General features: G+C 41.3%; 1 protein-coding gene across 4 annotated transcripts in view; it reads left to right on the forward strand.

Moving 5' to 3' along the window:
* FRYL (FRY like transcription coactivator) overlaps positions 1–21,426 on the forward strand; it is a 201,887-nt gene that overhangs the window by 81,847 nt on the left and 98,614 nt on the right. For all 4 annotated transcript variants that reach the window (XM_066632998.1, XM_066632997.1, XM_066632995.1 and 1 more), the window contains 5 exons: positions 417–585; positions 1,258–1,350; positions 4,537–4,635; positions 10,341–10,442; positions 21,254–21,357. In XM_066632998.1, the coding sequence (XP_066489095.1) occupies positions 417–585; positions 1,258–1,350; positions 4,537–4,635; positions 10,341–10,442; positions 21,254–21,357 (567 nt within the window). The remainder of the gene's footprint in view (positions 1–416; positions 586–1,257; positions 1,351–4,536; positions 4,636–10,340; positions 10,443–21,253; positions 21,358–21,426) is intronic.

Raw genomic sequence — 21,426 nt, forward strand, 5'->3', positions numbered from 1 at the left:
AAGAGAGGTTGTGTATCAATGTTGTTAGTAAACAAAATAAATATAACATAATCTCCTTTGCTCCATGTTTTGATATTTTTTAATGTGTCTGTGGTAGTTCTCCATCCTTATTTTGAGTGGGAAAAATGAGTTTAAATAAGCTGAACTCACTAAACATGAAATGGACTTTCAGAACCCTGTAAAAATGGAATTGTATTAGAATAGTAGGGGAAAGGGAGTTTAAGGGTCCTCATGTGATGGGTGCTGATGTGTGAAATGGGAACTTATTTTTTAGAACACCTAAAAGGTCTAGGATTATCTATGCCTGATGTATCTTTCTTTTTAAATACAATACAATTTTAAAATAATGATAGGAAAATATCTTTGTAATATAAATCAAAGAATTCATAGTTCTGGTGCTTCTTTCCATTATTTAGGTTTCAGGCTGTTCGAAAGAAATTTGTCACAGAATTAAAGGAACTGCGACAAAAGGAACAGAGTCCTCATGTGGTACAAAGTATCATCAGTTTAATTATGGGGATGAAGTTCTTCAGAGTAAAAATGTATCCTGTGGAAGATTTTGAGGCATCATTTCAGTTCATGCAGGTAAAGGTGCTCCTTTCACTTTGAACTAAAATGAGGATGGGTTTGGAGATTAGGCTGGATTTAAGTAATCAGCAAACCTGCACTTGTTTCAACTATTAAAACTTTACTAGTTCAAATTTCTTGTTCAGGTTTTGAAGTTCCTGAAAACACATTCAATTTACTTAATATGTTTCCAGGAACTTCAAAAGCAGAACAAGAAATTTGCTCAGTTAAACTGAGCGTGTTGTATATTCTACCATTTATAGACAATTTAGAAGTTCTGTGTGTGTGTGGAAATCCTTGATCTCAGAAATCCCACTCCAAAGATATGAGTAGTTTATGCTGGTGGAAGCTGCTTCTGAGATGTATATGAAAGTTTCATCATGGGTAGCATGCTGCATCCAAGGGGAGCCTAATTGCAGTTGGTGCATATAAAAGGTTGACTTGGAATAATTTTTTTTAAGCCCAACATTTGGATTTCTCATATTTCAAAATGTGCTTGCTACCTACTTTTGAAAATTGTAGAATGAATATAACATGTCTTCCAAACTTATTCCAGTTTGGATTTTGGCTGCTTTAGTTGCCTCCGGCTACTACATGAGATACAATGCTTACCCTTACTTGTAGCTGAACAAGATGCTCAGAACAGGTATCTGACAGTTGTGTTTTTGTTTTCCTATTAAATACATATAGGAATGTGCACAGTACTTCTTGGAAGTAAAAGATAAAGACATAAAACACTCCCTTGCTGGTTTGTTTGTAGAAATTCTCATCCCTGTTGCTGCTGTAAGTATATTTATTTTTCCACAAAAGGTGAACAAAGCCTCCTCCCACAGTGGAATAGACAAAGAAAATTTGTTACCTTGTTACATCAGTGCTTTGTGATGGTGTGTTTGGCACTGCTAATATTGTGAATAAAATTTTAGTTTTGCCATTGGTAACAAGTAGTTTTGTGGTGACGTTTATGGTGCAAAATTAAAGATTAGTGATTATTAAAGATAGCTTCAGTTATCCCAAAACATGGGTTAAATTGGTAAACCTAAGAACACCATAGCACAGTGTACCTCAGATTTTGTTAAAATAAACTTCACAAAAGGAAGAAAATAAGTTTCTGGTTGAGAAGAAAAAAATATCTGCAAAATAGTGTGTGTAATCTTCATATTTATTGTATATATTCAATGTGGTGAGTTGGATCCTGACTTCACTTTGAATTCACAGATGTGACTGGGTGTATATAGTAAAAACTTTGGCTGCTTCTATTTGAGCCCCATGTCATATCACAAACTGCTTTTCAAGCGTTCCTCTAAATTTGAAAAGCAGTTTGTGGTATGGCATGTGTCACTCAAAAGCACAAAATCAATACATAAGAACATAAGAACAGCCCCACTGGATCAGGCCATAGGCCCATCTAGTCCAGCTTCCTGTATCTCACAGCGGCCCACCAAATGCCCCAGGGAGCACACCAGATAACAAGAGACCTCATCCTGGAGCCCTCCCTTGCATCTGGCATTCTGACATAACCCATTTCTAAAATCAGGAGGTTGCGCATACACATCATGGCTTGTACCCCATAATGGATTTTTCCTCCAGAAACTTGTCCAATTCCCTTTTAAAGGCGTCCAGGCTAGACGCCATCACCACATCCTGTGGCAAGGAGTTCCACAGACCGACCACACGCTGAGTAAAGAAATATTTTCTTTTGTCTGTTCTAACTCTCCCAACACTCAATTTTAGTGGATGTCCCCTGGTTCTGGTGTTATGTGAGAGTGTAAAGAGCATCTCCCTATCCACTCTGTCCATCCCCTGCATAATTTTGTATGTCTCAATCATGTCCCCCCTCAGGCGTCCCTTTTCTAGGCTGAAGAGGCCCAAACGCCGTAGCCTTTCCTCATAAGGAAGGTGCCCCAGCCCCGTAATCATCTTAGTCGCTCTCTTTTGCACCTTTTCCATTTCCACTATGTCTTTTTTGAGATGCGGTGACCAGAACTGGACACAAGACTCCAGGTGTGGCCCTACCATCGATTTGTACAACGGCATTATAATATTAGCCGTGTTGTTCTCAATACCCTTCCTAATGATCCCAAGCATAGAATTGGCCTTCTTCACTGCCGCCGCACATTGAGTCAACACTTTCATCGACCTGTCCACCACCACCCCAAGATCTCTCTCCTGATCTGTCACAGACAGCTCAGAACCCATCAGCCTATATGTGAAGTTTTGATTTTTTGCCCCAATGTGCATGACTTTACACTTACTAACATTGAAGTGCACCTACCATTTTGCTGCCCATTCTGCCAGTCTGGAGAGATCCTTCTGGAGCTCCTCACAATCACTTCTGGTCTTCACCACTCGGAAAAATTTGGTGTCGGCTGCAAACTTAGCCACCTCACTGCTCACCCCTGTCTCCAGGTCATTTATGAAGAGGTTGAAAAGCACCGGTCCCAGGACAGATCCTTGGGGCACACCGCTTTTCACTTCTCTCCATTGTGAAAATTGCCCATTGACACCCACTCTCTGTTTCCTGGCCTTCAACCAGTTCTCAATCCATGAGAGGACTTGTCCTCTAATTCCTTGACTGTGGACTTCCGCTTGGTGTAATTCCTCTTGGAATTGGATTCAAATCTGTTTGTTCATTAATTTTATTTTGTTGTTAAAACCTGTTCAGAATCTTTAAATAGCAACTTTTATTGACAGTATTGACAATTGTTGACTGGCCTTGGTCACCAAGCCTCAATTCTCTTTTCTGCTTTCTTGCACTTTGTTCTCCTTGGTTCCCCTCACTTACTTTACCTGCTCTGGAACAGGAGACGAAATTGTGGAATTTGATGAAGATATTTAGCAAGCTTGCCTCAAGCACAGCCATAACAGCCTCCCCTCTGTACTTTTCTCTCCTGTTTTAGAACAGAAGAGGAAAGCATGGAGTTTGGCTGTGCTTAGCAGAGGTGTCCAAGATGCTTCTACTGATCATAGCCAGCTTTCACTCACCAAAAGGTGCAAGTCTGCTCACCATGGTGTAGTAGCCAGCTGGACTATCGGAAATCTGTTTATCGGTGGATGTTAATACTTTTTTGTGTCAGTTGACAAGAGTTAAAATAAGAGCGTTAAAACCCACTTAAATATTTTTCTTTGTTTTATAACCTCATTAATAAATGCAGGGATTATTCAGAGATTTAGTTAGAAAAATTCTGTCTTCTTGTTTTCACATTTTTATACCGCCCTTCCTCCAAGGAGCTCAGGGCGGTGTATGTGGTTTCTCCCCTCCTTTTGTCTTCACAACAAGAGGTAGGTGAGGCGTGGCTGGGAGTTGCTCCCGAGGCAATTCTCAGCCACCTCTGCAGCAGCTCCCACCCATGTTGCCCCCCCCCAATGGGGAGATGCAGCAAGTTTCGCTGCGGTTGCCAGGAGAAAGGCTGGCTTCTCTCCCAGCAACTGTGTCAAGAAGGGCTACAGGGGTGGGCTGCCCCAGAGCCTTCCTTTGGCCACAGTGACTTCAGGCCCTGCAATTGCACCTGAAGTAATTGTAACCAATTGCCCATGCCAAGGAAGGCTCTGGAATGGGCAGAACCCACACCCGGAGGTTTCCTTGGTCCAGTGTGGCCGGAGCGGAGCTGGCTGCTCTCTTGGAAGTGGCCAGCTCAGCTCTGATCGCACCAACAAAGGCTCTGGGGCAGACAGAACCCACCTCTGGAGACTGCCTTGGCACAGTCATTTGGCTGTGCTGGAAGTAAGTCATGTCACCGCAATTATTTCCAGTTCAGGTGGGGGAGTGGCTGATCGGCATGTCCTGGGGCAACTTGTATATTGGGTACACCACTGCATGGTTGATGTACATATGAGCATCAAGACTTAAATAAAATGTATGATTAATTTTGAAGGTCTGTGTCATATTGTCTTTTTTGAATTTCTTCATTTATCTTTTTAAAACCTTTCTTTGGGAAGAGATGTATGTCTGTTTCTTTATTTTAATATTAGGCTGTTAAAAATGAAGTGAATGTGCCATGTCTGAAAAACTTCGTGGAGATGCTTTACCAGACTACCTTTGAGCTGAGCTCAAGAAAGAAGCACTCACTGGTATTTTTAACAAATATTTTATTATTCCACAGAACTTCTATTTATACTTGAACAATGTATATTTTAATATAGCAACCATAGATGCCAGCTACTTAGACAACTGAATGCCTACTTAAGTCTATAGGTTTTGCTGGATGTAATTGGTTGATTTATTCAATCAAAGCTTTGATTAACTACTTAATTGTTAAAAAATTTAATTTTTGGATTGAAAGTTAATGCCCTTGGGATTACTCTGGTGCCATTTTGTTAACTATAAAGAAAATATTTTTATATTATAAAACTATAAAGACGGCATATTCCTTTAAGAATGAGTGGCGAGTTATCCTGCACTTGACTAGCCTCATGAAGTGCCTGTATTGTAGATAATTTGTAAAATTATTTAAACTGTTTGGGCAAATGAATTAGTCAACTGGCAACTCTTAGTTTTACTGACAGTTGTATACAGAAATTGCATGTAAAGGGCAGGACTAGTAACTGAGTGTGTACTGTCATTTTTGTGTTGGACACCTTCCAGGTGGAAATGAGTACTAAAAGCATTTCACAAAATGCTGTGCCCAGCTTTGCTGGTGTCCTATGCAAAGCTGTAAAGTGCTTTCATTTTGCTTAGTGGGAACCACAGCATTGGGGCCAGGGCTGGATGCTACTGGTCAGTTCATCATTGGCATAATGCTTTCTGTGAATCGAAATGAAAGTTTTCTGCTATCAGTTTTTTTTGTAGCTTTGTAAACTTGGGTCAAGCTGTTTACCAGTCAATGTAAGAAATGTGTGCCTAGGGAAAATCTGGCACATTGTTACCTTGGTTTAAAAACTTAATTCTTAGAAATTAAAATTAGTAAGATTTCTTAAAGCTTTTGAGAGCTAGCTCTGAAGAACTCTAGGTATTTTTTTCAATCCCATTCTCATCTGATGTTGCAGGACATGTTTAAACCCAATAAATCTGTCTCTTTGCTTACTGTAGAATCAGACAGTCTTTGTCTTCGTTCATCAACATTATTATGAATGTTTAGAGAGCTAATTTTGAAGCTATTCACTACTAGAAATATTCAGATTTAAAAGCTTTTGAGAAACACTTCTTAAGCAATTAAAGCTGAATCTCAGAGTAAACATTGAAAAGCAGTCTAGAGCTTGATGTGATCATCTTAAGTAGAACAGTGAATTTCTCTGGTGGTACTGGGTGCATATGAGGAGCTCATCCCTCTTGGTGCAGACAGGTTCAGATGATCCAAATTCTTCCACCGTGAGGGAGAAGAGGGTGAGGGAACCAGTCTTCCCTCAGGTTCCCCAGACACCTTGCCTTGTGTGCAAGGCACAGGGTTCATACTCAGTTCTGTTGAGTGATTAAATCTACAGCTGGAGGCTGCAAACCAACCAACTGATCTGAACACCCTCACACCCATCCCACTGCTCTGTCAGCATGCTGGGGTGAAGCTGTTTGGTCCACTGCTGGAGTGGGCTAGACCAACCTTGTTGCCTTCTCCCAGGGAGCTTTCAGGAAAGGACAAAGACAACAGCATAGAGCCTCTAGATCAGGGGTGTCAAACTTGTTTCATACTCAGGGCCGAATAGCATTTATGATGCCTGCTGAGGGCTGGACGTGATATCATTAAACAGGCCATAACCAAAAACAAGCACTTTTTCTCACTTAGGAACTCATTAGCTGCAAGTGACAGAAGAGAAAATATGCAAATCTTGATCATATTTCAAGATAGGGGAGAACCCAATTTTCATGTGGGCTGCCCTTTCAGCAATAACACTGCAGCACGGCTTAGCAAATGAGAGCCTGAGGGCCAGGTAAAAAGCTTATGTGAGCTGCATCTGGCCCCTGGGCCTTGTTTGACACTCCTGCTCTAGATGGCTGTTTCCCTCCCTACCTGTAGCAGGGGAAGGCCATTGAGCTATGGGAAGTGGTGCTGCAGCCGGCAGCCTTCTGGCAGGCTCATCTCTCCCCTGCAACAGGAGATAACCTATTTCACTGCTGCCATGCCCTGAAGACAAGGAGAAGCATTCGACAGACCCAGCAAGTGTGCAGTGCCATTTTCAGTGGCTTGCACTCCTTTCACACCAAAAGGGCCACTGTTGTTGCCCCACACACAGACTGCCAATTTGGACACCTCAGCTCTGCTCCTTCTACCCAGGGACAGAGGGGATCTATATCTCAGAAGCAGTGCAGTGAGTGTTCTCCATCACTGTGCCTCCCCCCATCCTCATTTGGCCCACACTGTATCTGCATGAAAGGGGAACAGAAGGGGTACAATGCCATAGCATTGTTAACCTTGGAGATCAGTGACAAAGAGGACTACCAACACCATCTGCACTCCAGGAGTATCCAAACACTCCTGCCACCCCACTTCCTCAGATAAAGCAAGGTTACCTACCTCATTCTGGGTAGATGGGACTTGTTAGCCTGGGAAGGTAGCTCATCTGAGAGAAGGAAAACTCTGATCCCAAACCTCCACTGCCTTGTAGCTACATCCAATTATGGAAAAGTCTTCAGGAGTCAACCTCGAGGCAAAATTCAGAGCCAGAGTCCCTAAGGTAGTTCATGGCTGAACACAGTCACGTTCTGGCAACTCCTGCAACGCCGCTGGAACCAACCGTACTGGCTTCTGCCTTTCCATTGGACCATTTCAGCGATGTAGAGAGGGGGGATTTGCTGCATGGGTAACAGTCTATCCTCCATATCTACCTTACCCAGGCTTCACGCACTGGAGAGGACACTCCTCCGGAACCACTATTCAGAGCGCGATACCATACTCTTCCGAGACTGAAGGATGCCGACTGTCTCACCTACCTCAGGAGACAGCAAGGCCTCAGGACCAACACATCATGGCTAGCTTTGCAGTGTAGCTTCAGCAACCAATTGCTAAGGAAGTTCAGAGCTCCCTAACCACAAATATGCCTGGGCTCCTCATGTCCCCAATGGAGCTGAAACTTGGTTCATAAAGATTAAGAGCTCAGGAGCAAGCACAAGGTTGGCCACCACCACCCAGGCTGGCAAGTGGCCAAGGACAAGGGATGGGAGCTCCTCTGATGTCATTGCCACACCGTGTCTCACTGAGTAACCCTGCAAGCCAACTGGAAATCCAGCAGCATCATTCCCCCCCCCCTTTGAGTTTAACCAGCTTTTAATCCTACCAGGAGGTCAAAGAGTCAAAGGGCCACTCTTCTTTAGCAGAGTGGGAATCTATTGAAGAAGGATCAGCAGGGCCCTCCTGCCTGTTCCTTCCAGAATATTCCCAAAACCTTCTGCCTAAAATCTTCAGACTCCTAGAGCTTCCCAGAATAAGGGGGAGGGCCACTGCTGCCTTGAGACCCCAGAGCTCCAAGGCAGCTTCTTCCCAGCATCCCAAGTCTCCCACTGCGGTTCCCTTTCCAGATGTCTTCCAAAAAGACTTAAGAAATGGACCTCCCCCTTAGGAGCAAGGCTGACCATAGGCTAAGTTCTAAGTTAGACAGTTCTAAGTCAGACACCATGGCAAAGCTAAGAAGTTCACTGGTGGATGTGCCAGTGATGGCCCTGAGCTCTCATCCATTCACTCCACCAACAGCAAGGGATTCTTGTGAGATGCATACGATAGATGCATTGATGTGGCCTTATACATGGACTGCAAAGCCTCCCCAGTCACTGTGTGGGCCTCTGTGACCAATTTCATCTTCTCCAGGTCTGTATTTTTCTGGTCCTAGAATTTGGCAGTGGCAGATTCACTAAGGCCTACATAAATAAACAGGGAGGCACCAGATTGCCATCTCTGGCTTACAGGCTCTTCCTCTAGGTGGAGAAACATCTGTTGTCCATCAGAGCAGAATGTGTGCATTGGAAGCACAATGTGACAGCAGATTGGCTCAGCAGAAAAGCCACTGACCAGTCAGAATGGTGCTTGAACCGGGAGGTATACCAAACACTTGTATGATGTTTTGACCCACTGAAGAAGGACCTGTTCAAGTCAGCCTCCATTCCACAGGCAGAGAGGTCCTTCTCCAAGTGCAGCGCAGCCAAATAGTTGGGCTGTGTGCCACAGACATCCTGCATGCCTTACCTCCCCCATCTGAAACTAAAAGTTATCCAAGAGGCACAGGAGAAAGTGAAGCCTTTCCTCATAGTGCCCCACTGACCCAGGTGACCATGGTTTGTGGCCTGATGGAGTTGTCATCACAAGCACCGTGGCATCTGCCTTGAAGGAAAGATCTCCTCATGCAGGGACAGGTTCTATGCTTGCAACCAGACATCCTCCAACTTGCTGCATGGAGATTGAGAGGCAGTGCCTGTCCACGCTAGGCTCCTTTGACATGGTTATGTCCATCCCCTCTTTCAACCAGGATACCTTCAGTGAACCAGGTCTACAGTTTTGTGGTATGTCAGGTGCCAGGACAGAAGGGTGCCCTTCAATCTTCTGTCAGTCACCTACTTGTTGAAATTCCTCTAGTCAGGCTTAGAGAAGGGACTAGGTGCAAGCACTTTGAAGTGACAGGTTTTCAGCCATTTTCTCAATTCTGGGTTATCCCTGCGGAATGAAATTTTCTTTGCACCCCTACATACATAAGTCCTTGTGGGGACGCTGAACTCTCCCTCTTCACCAACTTACATTTCCTATTTTTGAGCCCATGACCATTTCTCTATCCCTCTCTAGGAGCATATCGGCAATTAGTGCCCTATCCGTGAAAAACGAACTATGCATCTTAGGATTGTTAGGATAAATTAATATGCACCTTAGTTAGGATGGTATCACATACTTACCTTACCTTCATCTCAAAAGTGAACTCCAAATTTCATAGGTCAGAGAACGTTGTCTTCCTATTGGGGAAAAAGCCCCAATGAAGTACCCCCAGGCACACCCTGGATGTGTTCTAGGTGCTTAGTTTCTACCTCTCCCAGACCAAGGAATTTAGGACTTTCAACAAAACGTTTACTGAAGCAGTTCAGATTGAGGTCTAAGGTCTCTCCTTCCACTGTATCCCAGCAGATCAGGGAATGCATCATAGTAGCCTGTAAAAGCTTGGGGGAAAGTAGTCCCAGGATTTTACAGCTCACTTCTAAGTAGTTCCAGGATGGCTCTATCTACCTGTCCTAATTGACCTAAAGTGTGCACATCTGGAGTTTAAAGGGAACACATTCTCCGAGCTGTGGCTAGGGCAAATTCCCCTAACTTGTACATAAATTTCACAGGTTCCTGGTGGTGACCTGTTCCTGTTTGTGTTCCTGCTGTTATGTGTAGGGGTTCCAGATGCTTCATGCTATCTGAACGAATTTGGATCATCTTGTTGCATACACCAAGAGAGAGAAACGTCAATTAAACTTAAGAATGAACTACAGAAAAGGGGAGCTCAAATTTACCCATTCTATAGTATGCAAAAACTCTGCAATTTTATAGGTTTTGCTTTCATTTCTCCTCTTTGTAGGTGACAGAAATAAGGGTTTCTAAAAGTGATTAATTTATTTAAATTTTTCTAGAAGTCCAGTAGTAACCATTTGGTATCCTGAAATATTGGAAGAAATAAACTGTTTTTATTTCTAGTTGTCTTGCCTCTGCCTGACTTCAGTATTTTCTCTTGTGTGGAAGGGGCAATTGTGGTTTTGTCTGATAGGATAACTTTTTTTTTTAAACTGTAGACTCACTTAAGTAACTGTGTAAGAAAATCTCTCACTTCATCACCATATAATCCTGATACAAAAATGTTGGTAACTTATTTTCCTCTTCCTCTCATAGGCTTTGTATCCATTGATCACCTGCTTGTTGTGTGTCAGTCAGAAGCAGTTTTTTTTAAATAATTGGCATATCTTCCTGCAGAACTGTCTGTCCCATTTAAAGGTAAGAGACATTTGCTTAATGCTTGTGAATAATTAATACTAAATAAATTAGTTGCGATAATTCTTTTAAAAAGTTTTTAAAATGTAAGTAACACTTTAGAACATTTGTGCTCAAATGTCTGCAAAATATTTCAGGCGGTAGGCTAGTACTTTATTTTTTTCTTTTTTAAAGTGACATTCTTGCTAAACAGAAAAGTGACATGCAGACAACTAGCCTGCATGCTAGAGGGAGACTAGATGAATGTTAACAAGATGTGCTTCCTGTTAATGTCAGTTAGTTTCCTGCCTGTAGCATGCAGGCTAGTTGCCTGCACATTGCTCTTCATTAAGAATGTTACTGGTGTTTCTTCCTTAAACAAGGCGCTTCCAGCTCAGCTAAACAAAATCTAAGGTAATGGGCATGGGGGTTTGTCTAGGGTTCCCCCATATCAGCAGTTTCTGTATCTGGGTGTGGGAATGGAACCCCCACAAATGCACGAACCCACCTGTAGTATGTTTGCTGATGTTCTGCTGCTCTATGCAGTACCAGTTCAGTAACATAAGAATATAGAAACCATGAGCAGGATTCCAAGTGATGCTGGAGGTGTTGCACTCAATGCATGGGAATTCATCTGTTCCTTCAGTAGTCAGTTCTCTGCATCCCCTGAAAAACCACATTTTAGTTTGGCAGGGGAACTTCTACTGTTCCCTGAGATTCAAAGAGCTGCTCACTGAAGGAAGGGTCATTGTTTCTCCTGTTAATGCACATAAAAGTACTCACATACCCGCAATCCTTGTGTGATTTTAACCCACAGTGGAGGACAGGATTCTACGGGGTGGGGGAAGTATGCTAGTGTAAGAGATCAGATTGAAAATTATTTGTAGTGCGGTTGTCAAACCCCCTTCCCCACTTGTGTTCTAATGATGTGTTGGTTGATTATAGTTTTAATCCAGTCACAGTTGAGCACTTATTTGTAGTCATGTTTCTGAATGGGAAAGCTAAAAGCACATGCCTACCTCTATTACTGAAACTGAAGAAACTTAGGCTGCAATACTATACACATTTACCTGAAAGTAAGCCCCACGGAATTCATTGGGACTTTCTGCCAAGTAAAGTTGCACAGGATTGCACTCTTAAGTACTGAGCTGTGGCTGGATTGTGCTAATAACTATCATGGGTGTGCAGGTTTTCATTGACTCACACATGCATCTGTTAACTTTAGCAAGATTGATTTGCTCACAATTTTACCCTGTATTTTTACTGTCAAATAATTTTAATACCTGTAAATGTTGGATTGTGTCAGATTAATACTTTCACCGATTCTTGTAGTTTCACATGTTAAATGTTCTTCTTGATTTCAATACTATATGAAACCATAGTGAATAATCTAGATTCAGGAACTGGGTGGGTGATTATAGGATCATATTTTTTTCCTGACATCTTTTACTTTTATTTGTATATTTGTCTCATTCTTTAACATATTTGGAGTTCTTTTGCAACTTCTGCCTTTTATGTGTCTGTATCTACCTGCTGTTGAGGCTGTCTTTCTGTAGAATGTACACGGGAATGCTAAGAGCCTGCCCTACAAGCTAGCATGGTGAATCAGGCTCTTTTGGGCAGAGATTTGGAGCGCCTATCAGGGTGTCATATTTTGAGCCTTTTTACTGTAAGCCATTTCTGCCCAATGTTGCATAGATGCAACAGGGACCAAATGTGTGCACCTGTGGGCCAGGCAGAAATGGGTTTAAACAAGCCCACTCACTTGCCACCCCTACTACAGCACTCCTTTTGTTCTGCCTCACTGTGCGTCCTCCTCATTTCTCTCCTCATTTCAAAACTGAGTGTACACTTGTCGCAAACCTAGGGGGGTTTGGGGTGCTCAGAGTTCTTGGTTCTCAAACCCTAAAGCCCTCAAGACCCCCCTGTCCTGTAGTACTGCCACCGCCCTGTATGAGACAGTGCCTCAGTCCAGGGACACTGAGACACTCTAGGCTTAATTCAATCCCTTGCAGGCACTGAGCACTTTCTCCAATTAAAGCTTCAGTCCTCAAGTTACTCAACCTCAGTGAGCACTTGGTAACTTGCTGAATGGCTAGGCAGGCTTCTGAACCTTTGTCCCCAACAGACAATGAAACAACTTGGTAAAAGAGATTTTAGTTTATTAAGTACATAAGGTTACATAAAGCAGCAAATACTAGAGGCATAATATCTAGGAAACATATCAGCAATAAAATAATGAAGCTAGCTGGCTATCTCTATTAATACCTAACTCTCACCTGGGTCAGCTTCTCTTGTAGATCTTTTAGCTCCAGGCTACCTGTGAGGCCAGATGCCCTTGGTGGACAATGGAGCTCCAGCGTGCAGGATCTTGCACCCAAAAACTCTCCCCAGGAAGAACCGGACACACCCCTTGGGACACTCATTATTATACTTCTTATGCTAATAATACTGAGGTGACTTCATACTTATTTAGACTGTCCAATCAGAAACTTTTGAGGACAGAAACTTCTCGGTGTAGGTCTGGTTGCTAGCCCTCCTAGTTCTTACCCTTCCCAACTGGAGATCCACAGCTGCACATCAGCTTGATAAGGTGCCTTTCTGTCTGCAGAGGTGCTAACATTCCAATGGGTTGTAATTCTTGTTGTCCATCCTTTCTGGCCAGCAAAGGAGAGACAACAATCTTTTTGTTTGTTTACTCACATTCTTGCAGCTAGGAACTGCTAGTCACTTCTCAGTTACTAACTTAGTTTGGTTCAGGCTTCACATGCTAACCAAGGCCTAACATGTACATATCCATGACAGCACTGTTGCCCTGCCATTCTGTCCCTCTTCTATTTCTAATTAATCTGGAACACAAAAAGGGGCACAGCAGCAGTACACAGTCATTTCACCATTTGTCACCAAAAGGGAAACTAAGAGTAGTTGAAATGGGGGAAGCAAATTGAAATGGTAATATGGCTGTTTGCTGGGTGGTTGGCCAAATGGCTTGATTTACCAAGCGGTCCACCTGCTCTACAACACTGCTCAGCAGTGGTCATTGCTGGGCAGCATCCATCAAGAAAATGTTGAGCCACAGATGGGGGGGATGGAATGGTGAGAGAGCTTGAGAGACAGAAGGTGGAGTGTAGAGTGGAAAAAAGAAAGAAGACAGCATGGAGATTTTAATAATAATAATAATAATAATAATAATAATAATGATGATGATAATAATAATAATGATAATAATAATAATAATACAGGTATTTATATACCGCCTTTCTTGGTCTTTATTCAAGACTTTATTCAAGGCGGTTTACATAGGCAGGCTGATTAAATCCCCATAGGGATTTTTACAATTGAAAGAAGGTTCTATCTTTCAAGAACCACAACAGTCCAGGTGTTTCACTCTGATCTGGTTTCACATTCTGGCCTCCATCCTCCCACGCTCAGAGCAGATGGAATCGCTTGGCTTCAGCTTGTGAGCTGCTTCAAGGTCGCACGGTGCCGGTGGCCTCGAACTGGCGACCTTGTGGATGTTATCTTCAGGCAAATGGAGGCTCTACCCTCTAGACCAGACCTCCTGCCCAAAAAAGAAAAAGGAATTTGAATACACTGGACTGAATTAACTTATAAATGCCAGTTTTATCGAAAACATCATCTGTCTTGGTTGAAATTGGTGGCATAGTAGGGATTTACTTTTGGTGAATGAGAAATTTCAAAATTGCTTTCCTTTTTTGACAATTAAAATTTAGGATTGCGTGCACATGAATGCCTTTTAACTGTAATGCTTAAGGATATTGATTTCTAGGGATTAATCAGCTTCCTGACTAATTATTACTTTCAATACAGCTCATATGTAAAAAAAAATACATGAATCAATGTGATTAATTCAGATACTGTGAGAGCTATATCCAGTCTAGTTAATTGTTTGAGATTTGTGCTGATCACATTAACTTATTTATAGACAACTCTGTGAGTTGTGCACTTAGTTCTTGCTTTTTGAAGTGTGGATTTCATATTGATTTGCGTTGGCTTGATGCGGCTTGATGTCAGGAAACTTCTAATAACTCATGGATTAACATGGTGTTTACTGTGTACTTTGCCCTTTTTACTTCTGGGTTCTGTGACATCACTTGTGATAAAATTATGCAGCTTCTGTTCACTATGAAGGCTCAAGACACAGGCTGATACATTATATCCTTCCACTGTGGCATTTCCCTTCAGCAGGAGGGAAAATTTCTTTTAGCAACCTTTTCAAAATGGTTATACCATGACTATATAGATGTACAACTGATAAAATGAATCCCCCTGAACTTAGTGGAACCAGTTTCTAAATAAATATATAAAGAAACAGAATGGAAACTTTTTTTAGAATGACCTTTTAAAATTCTTTAACCATTTTAGGCAGCAGAACATCTTGGGCAGCTCTGATATCTGTTGTTCTCATGTAGTTTTTTGTTGCTGACAGTGGATGTATAAAAACTTCTGTTGCCTGAGTCTTTAAATAGTTATCATAAAGTATGTATTTTATATTTTAATATAGTTTTTTAAAACTCTTATCAGCTTAACTTTTTACCGTGGGACTCTGTTCAATAGAAATTTCTTATACCATGCACAACTATTTGTTCATTAGAATTTCATCTTGGATAAATCTTTCAGAATAGGATTTGTGGGTTGTGCTCTTGCCTTATGCTATTTAAAATAAAATTAAATGCAGAGAATTACCATTGACAAAACTCTGAGATTGCCTAATAAAACTTGAGGCTAAATTCAGAATTAACTTGTACACTTTTATCCTAATTCTTGAGTTCAAATTATCAGACCTCAGAAAGATATATGGGTAATCATTAGATAGTTTTCATCAATTTAGGTCAGAGTTAATGGCCAAATGTTTGAGGTGCAGGTACACCTCACTTTAAGGGACTTTACTTTAGAGCTCTAATGCAGCACTTTTCAATTATATTGTTTTTGGTACTTACCTTGCTCTTATGGGGGTTTTCAGCAGTGATGCAAACATTAGCTAACTCTGAGCTGAATTGAGTGACTCAACTTGCGCCATTATGTTGCTTTCGCTCATTTACTGTAGCATTTTTAATTTATTGCTTTTACTTTTGCATCATTTTTTAAGCCTAGCACTATTGCACAATAAATTATAGTACAAAATATGTTTTTAGGCTTTTATGTGAAAAAAGGCTGTGATTCGCTTTAAGGCAATATTCACGTTATGGGGGGGATCTGAAACCAACCCATTGTGTTAGCGAGGTATACTGAATTTCACAAGGGAGATGGATAATAGCCCTGTTTAGATGAGATCATCATACTTTCTCCCTTCCCTTTGAAGGAGGTGAGAATTGAGGACCAAGCCTGGTTTCTTTATACTCCCATGTCTTCTCACCTCACCACAGAGAGAACTGAGCAACTAAACTAAGATTTGTAGTTGGGTGTGGATTATCTCATTGAGCCTCTGAGATTAAACCTGTAATGGATTTGGCTGCATCTTGCATAAGATTGCACTCCCTGTCAAGGGAAGAATTGGTAACAAGGCAGAACATATTTAGTGTATAGGATTCTTCTGTTTTAGGATGACGAAATTGTTCAAGGATGGACATACGGTATAGTGGACAGTTTGTATAAGCAACTGTTTTTCTGAGAAACAAAAAAGCATAAGTTTTTATGCACTAAAAATAGGGAAGTGTGTCTTCACATAATGTACACATCATCTGTTGATTTAAAATTATAAAAGCTAATCATATAAATTGTCACAGAACATCAAGCTCTGATAAGCATCTGGGCTGGGAGCCAAAAAGATTCTCTACTCATACCCAGAGATTTGTTTATTTTTAATTGCAGACCTCTGTACCACATCACAAACTGCTTTTTGAAAATTTTCAGATTCAAAATAGGTTTGCCATGCAGCTGGTAGAGTGGGGGTGGGGTAGTGCTTTTAGTACAAAGCCCTATTGGGCTCATGAAACTAGTTTTAGTTTTTTTAGGTTCTGGCCATAGAAAGTTAAGTATTGAGCATTCGTCAAACTCAGCATATTCTTAAATTTGATAGCCAGAAACTGCGTGAATTCTAGGAGACACAACTGTCAGATAGTATGCTAAACTTGGTGAATCATTGGTGTAACTCAACCACACAGATTTAGAGTGGAATCTTATCAGCAAAAGTGTGTTTCTGCTGAATAGAGCCCTAGTAAACAGCTTTCTGTTTGTGCTTTTTATTTTTTCATCTAACATGCATGTGCTTCCCATTCTCATGTTTGTTATGTTTTGCTGTCTTGCATTGCTTTATTTAGATGCCATCTAACAACAGTATCAGAAAACAAATAGAAACTCTTCAGGTGAGTTAATATGTTGTAATAGCAAGTAAAAATAGCTTTGTCTCCTGTATTTCTGTTGATTGTTGCATTGTGTGTCCTGTTTGATTTAGTGAAAAGAGTAATTATGTTATCCAGAGCAATACTTGTTTCAGAGATTAACTACTTGTCATTCTGTTGTATGTAATCCAGGGTCAGGTGACAGAAGAAATACCACTGTATGTGATGCAGTAAAATACATTCCTGTTGCACTGATATTTAAAACATTTCATGTATGCCAAGTGTACGTGGTCTTTCAACTTGAAGTTAAACTGCTTTGTTTTTATAGGGTGTAATATTTGTTTACTTAAACATAACCTACCTTTCCATGAAAAGTAGCAAACACTCAAAAGTAGTTTACAGTGTATGATTTTAAAAACATATCAGTAACAAAGACAATGAAAAACTAGCAAAAAGTAATCACAGGCATCCATCCTGTATCAGGAGGGTACATTTCTACTGCTACTGCAGCTACCCCAAACCATGGATAGTAGCACATTTTATTTGACCCCCCCCCCCCCACAGTCATGCTCAAGACTCATCTCTCTTGGTTTGCAAACACTTTTTAAAAAGCAGGTTTTTCTTCCTTTTACTTTGGAAAAGGAAGCAGTCAGCAAAAACCTATATCAAATAGAACATGTTACAATAATCTTATCTGAATGTAACTGGCATGTGAACTATTAAAGCAAGGTAGAATTTCTCTAGGAAGGAATATAACTGCTCAGTAGTCAAAGCTGCTGAAAAGAGTTCCTGGCTGCTGCCTGGACATTCAAGATCCAGAAGCACTCCCTAGCTGCTTGTCTGAGTCTTAAGGAAAAATGAAACTCCATTCCAAACATCCAAAGTAATAATGGACCATAGAAGAAGGTATTTTATGGTGAAGACAGTAGATAGTGTTCATTCTGTAAGTTGTTTTGAGGCCCAACAAGAAAATTTTTGTGAGTGATAATTTTCTGTATTTTAAAGCAGTTAAACACTTCACTGAAATGGTAAAATAGGCAGAGCAATCCTAACTTGCACTGGAACAAAGGCCTGCGCTATATCTAGCGCAGGTTTTAGCCTGTCCCGGAACTTGGCCTGAGACAAAGGGAAACTTTCCCCCTTACTCCGGGGAGAGCCATAGCAGTTCTAAATCGATGGCACAAATCTGAGCTGCCCAGGAAAGGGGCTAGAATCTGGCATAAGTGCCAGATCCTGGCCCTACCTCCTGCCCTCCCTACACCCCCTGACCCCCATATTGGCTGAGCTCGGCCAGCACAACCTTACTGGGCTCCAGGGCTCATGTCGGAACAGGGAGGCTAGTCTCTAACCCAAGAGAGGTGCAAATGTGCTTTATGGCACTTTTGCAACACTCTGCAGCTGACATAAGAGACTTGCACCGGCCAAGGGCACTGTGGATTGTGCCTGTTTCTTACTTTCATGAAGAAATGCCAGATAATTTCACTGTCACATTGATGAACACTATACTTTCATCATGTTGCACTTTTAGGAACTTGCTGAAGAAGTTTTAGAAATTTGAAGGATACTAACGAGTACTAATTAAAAGTGACCTATATGAATCTATTCAATTACCATGTGGTAATCTTAGTAAGGCAGAGGGCACGTTAATTATCTTACTATACGTAGTGGATTGATTCTATCAAGCATAGGTGCAGTCCCAAAAATTCAGCCTCATTTTTTCTATCTCTGTCAATGTGAGGGTGTGTAGCCTATGTCAATGAGTGTTGTAGGGAATGGACATTCAGTACTCCATTTCCCTCTGGACCATGCACATTACTCATACTGCAGACCAAATTGAGTTGTTTATGATGCTGATCCCAGTTGCAGTGTACAATATGTATAATATAGAGAACAAATCAATTTCATCTTACATGTATGCAGTTGGCTTGCTGTAATGTAAAGTAAAACGCATACTGATAGTAAGCATGCGTGAAAATTAGTAAATTTTCTTGCTGTGACTCTGTGTGGAGGGGGGAAGAGAGAGAATGAATGAATGAATGCTGCTTGCTGATTGAAAATATTTGAAGGGCATCAACATGAGACCAATATTGAACCAGTATATCTGCTTCTTGGAGTTTTCTTCTTCTATTCTCTGGCTTGTAAAGTCATAGATGGTTTTGTACTTCAAGATTATTTTGTGGAGCAATCATTTTAATGGTTACTATTTATCTCTTTCTTTGGAGGCATTCAGGTTCTGCTCCTTGCATACCATGCTTAATAATGGAATGTTATTGTGCTAGCTATCTTTCTATGAACCTATTTTTCCAGTTTCTAAGCCACAGTGGAGACTACGATAGCACCAGCTTCAATTCATACTGGGATCTTGCCCCTTCTGAGGAAAAAAAGAAAGGGGGGTGATTTGGGAGCTATATGGTGTTGACAAAACATTTGGGGGGATTTTACCTGTTACAGGTTAGCTATTTAGTATCCAACAGTATCATCCCTCATGCAGTTTTTGGCTAAAATATTCACCTCAATTTTACATTTATTGTAATGTATGCATGATCAGCTATCTAGAAACAAAAGCCCTCTTAACTCTTTGTAACTCTTCTTTCTGGTGTGCTTAGCTGTTCAAGAGGTAAACTGAAGTAAGCAGAAAAATTTTTAAAAACAGCCTTGGTGAAGTAGAGGCTCCTGATTTGCCTCTCTTTTTTTCTGAATAAGTGAATTTACAAATAATTCTTTTTGAGGTATGTACAAGTAGTGTTTACCACAAGCAAATAGTGCCCCAAGAATGACCTAGGTCTAGTGTACGATAAGTGGCTCAAATCAATGACTTTCAATAGGTGGGTCAGGATCCAGGAGGGAGTCATGACCTGACTTCAGGTGAATCACAGCAGTGCTGCTTCTGCCATTTTGTTTTGAGGTGCAGGCCTACATAGTTTGAGCAGTAGTCAGAACTAGGGACCCTACATGCGATAAATCCCACCAGACACCCGCCTGAGAAGAGTTGCTTTGGCCTAGTCCCCAGTTTTAGCAGGCTTCTTCAGTCCTCCCACCCTTCTGCCTGCTCTTCTCTTTTGGGGCCCCTCTGCTTTCTTCCTTGCCTCTCCTCTTTTTCTGTTTTTCAAGATGGAATGCATGCAATTGTCATGCACGCTCTCCCCTTCTCTTTCCAATTGGTCTGGAAGGAAAGAAGGATCAGAGTGAAACAGTTAGCAGCACATTAGGCTGGATGACCAATGGGTGGGAAAAAGATTAAACCATGACTTGCTCACCCCCTCACCTCCTAGGCTCTTGAAGGGGTCCCAGCGTTACAGGTTGGAATTTGAGGTGGGTTCCAGCTTTGGGCAAGTTGAAGACCACTGGCATAAGTATCTTTTGGTTTTCTATCTACATAAATTAAGATCATTGTTTTCACAGCAGCAAAACTAGCACAAGGAACTTGTGCCTGCAAGTATTTCACTTACAATTGTTTATATAATGTGACAAATGTTCTAGATTCTGACTACAGCATGTAGCCAGAAGTCTGGTTCATCAGCTATAGTTGCAATGTGAACCATACCTCCATAGGCTTCATGAACTAGAGTCTCCTATTTCCTCTGTGTTGAGGGACTGCTCCCAAAATTAAGGGAATTTTTTATTTGTGAGAGGGAAGTGCAAGAGAATCCTGTGGTGAGCACCAATGATTGGAGCAAGGAAACTGGGAATTGTGAGTCTGTGGCCCCTAAGCACGCAACAGCCTGGTCCCATGCATGTTTATACTGGTGTAAGTCCCACTAAATTCAGTAGAATGTATTCCCAAGTATATGTGCTTCCTTGAACTTGGTGGCACTTTTAAGTAAAAACGCACAGGGCCAGAGAACTTGTATTTTGTGTTGGAGAAAGAACACGGCTTCTCCAAGCTGGAAAGAGGGGAGATTTGCTGCTTCTGACACTCAACTCTTGTCTCATTGTTTACCCCACCCCACCCCTTGATGGCTGCAGCAGTCACCAGCTGTTGTGAATGCGAGAAGAGATCAGTAGAGACTGTTTTTCCCCATCTGCACATAGCTGGGTTGGGGGGGTGTCTGTTATTATCCTTTTGTTTTGTGCGTGTACTTGAGAAATGAGAGACTTAGGCCAGTTCATCACTTATTATGTGCAAAATAACAAAAAGGATCATCCCTCTTCCTGCTGTGGCATGAAGAGGAAAGGGTTGCAGGCTTGTACCTCTCATTTCATGCAGGAGGACATTGGAAGGAAAGAAACTGCACAGATTCTTCCCTCTGCACAAGGTAGAAAGGTCATAATTCTGCTGCAGGGTGCATTTTTCATTTTGTACACTGTTGAAGGAAGAGATGATGGATAGGATCATGTGGCAGTTGGCCCTGGTCATGCACGTACTATTTGTGGCAAGGCTTCTTGTTGACAAATGCATTGCAGTAGAGGTATCCAGTCTCAAAGATAGGAGATTTTGTGCATAAAAATAAAATAGTCATGGCATTTAAACATATATTTTCAGAACTCAAATTCTATACATGAAATAAAAATTTTTTTAATTTTTTTTAACAGAATAAAGATCCTAAAATGTCTCGAGTTGCACTGGAATCGCTATATAGATTATTATGGGTTTATGTTATTAGAATAAAATGTGAAAGCAACACTGTAACACAAAGGTAAGTAGTTTTGGTTAAATATACTAAATTAAACTTTTGACATTTTTTTCAAGATGTAAAAAGCACTAA

Source organism: Tiliqua scincoides, chromosome 6, assembly GCF_035046505.1.
Source record: "Tiliqua scincoides isolate rTilSci1 chromosome 6, rTilSci1.hap2, whole genome shotgun sequence".
NCBI classification, from domain to species: Eukaryota; Metazoa; Chordata; class Lepidosauria; order Squamata; family Scincidae; genus Tiliqua; species Tiliqua scincoides.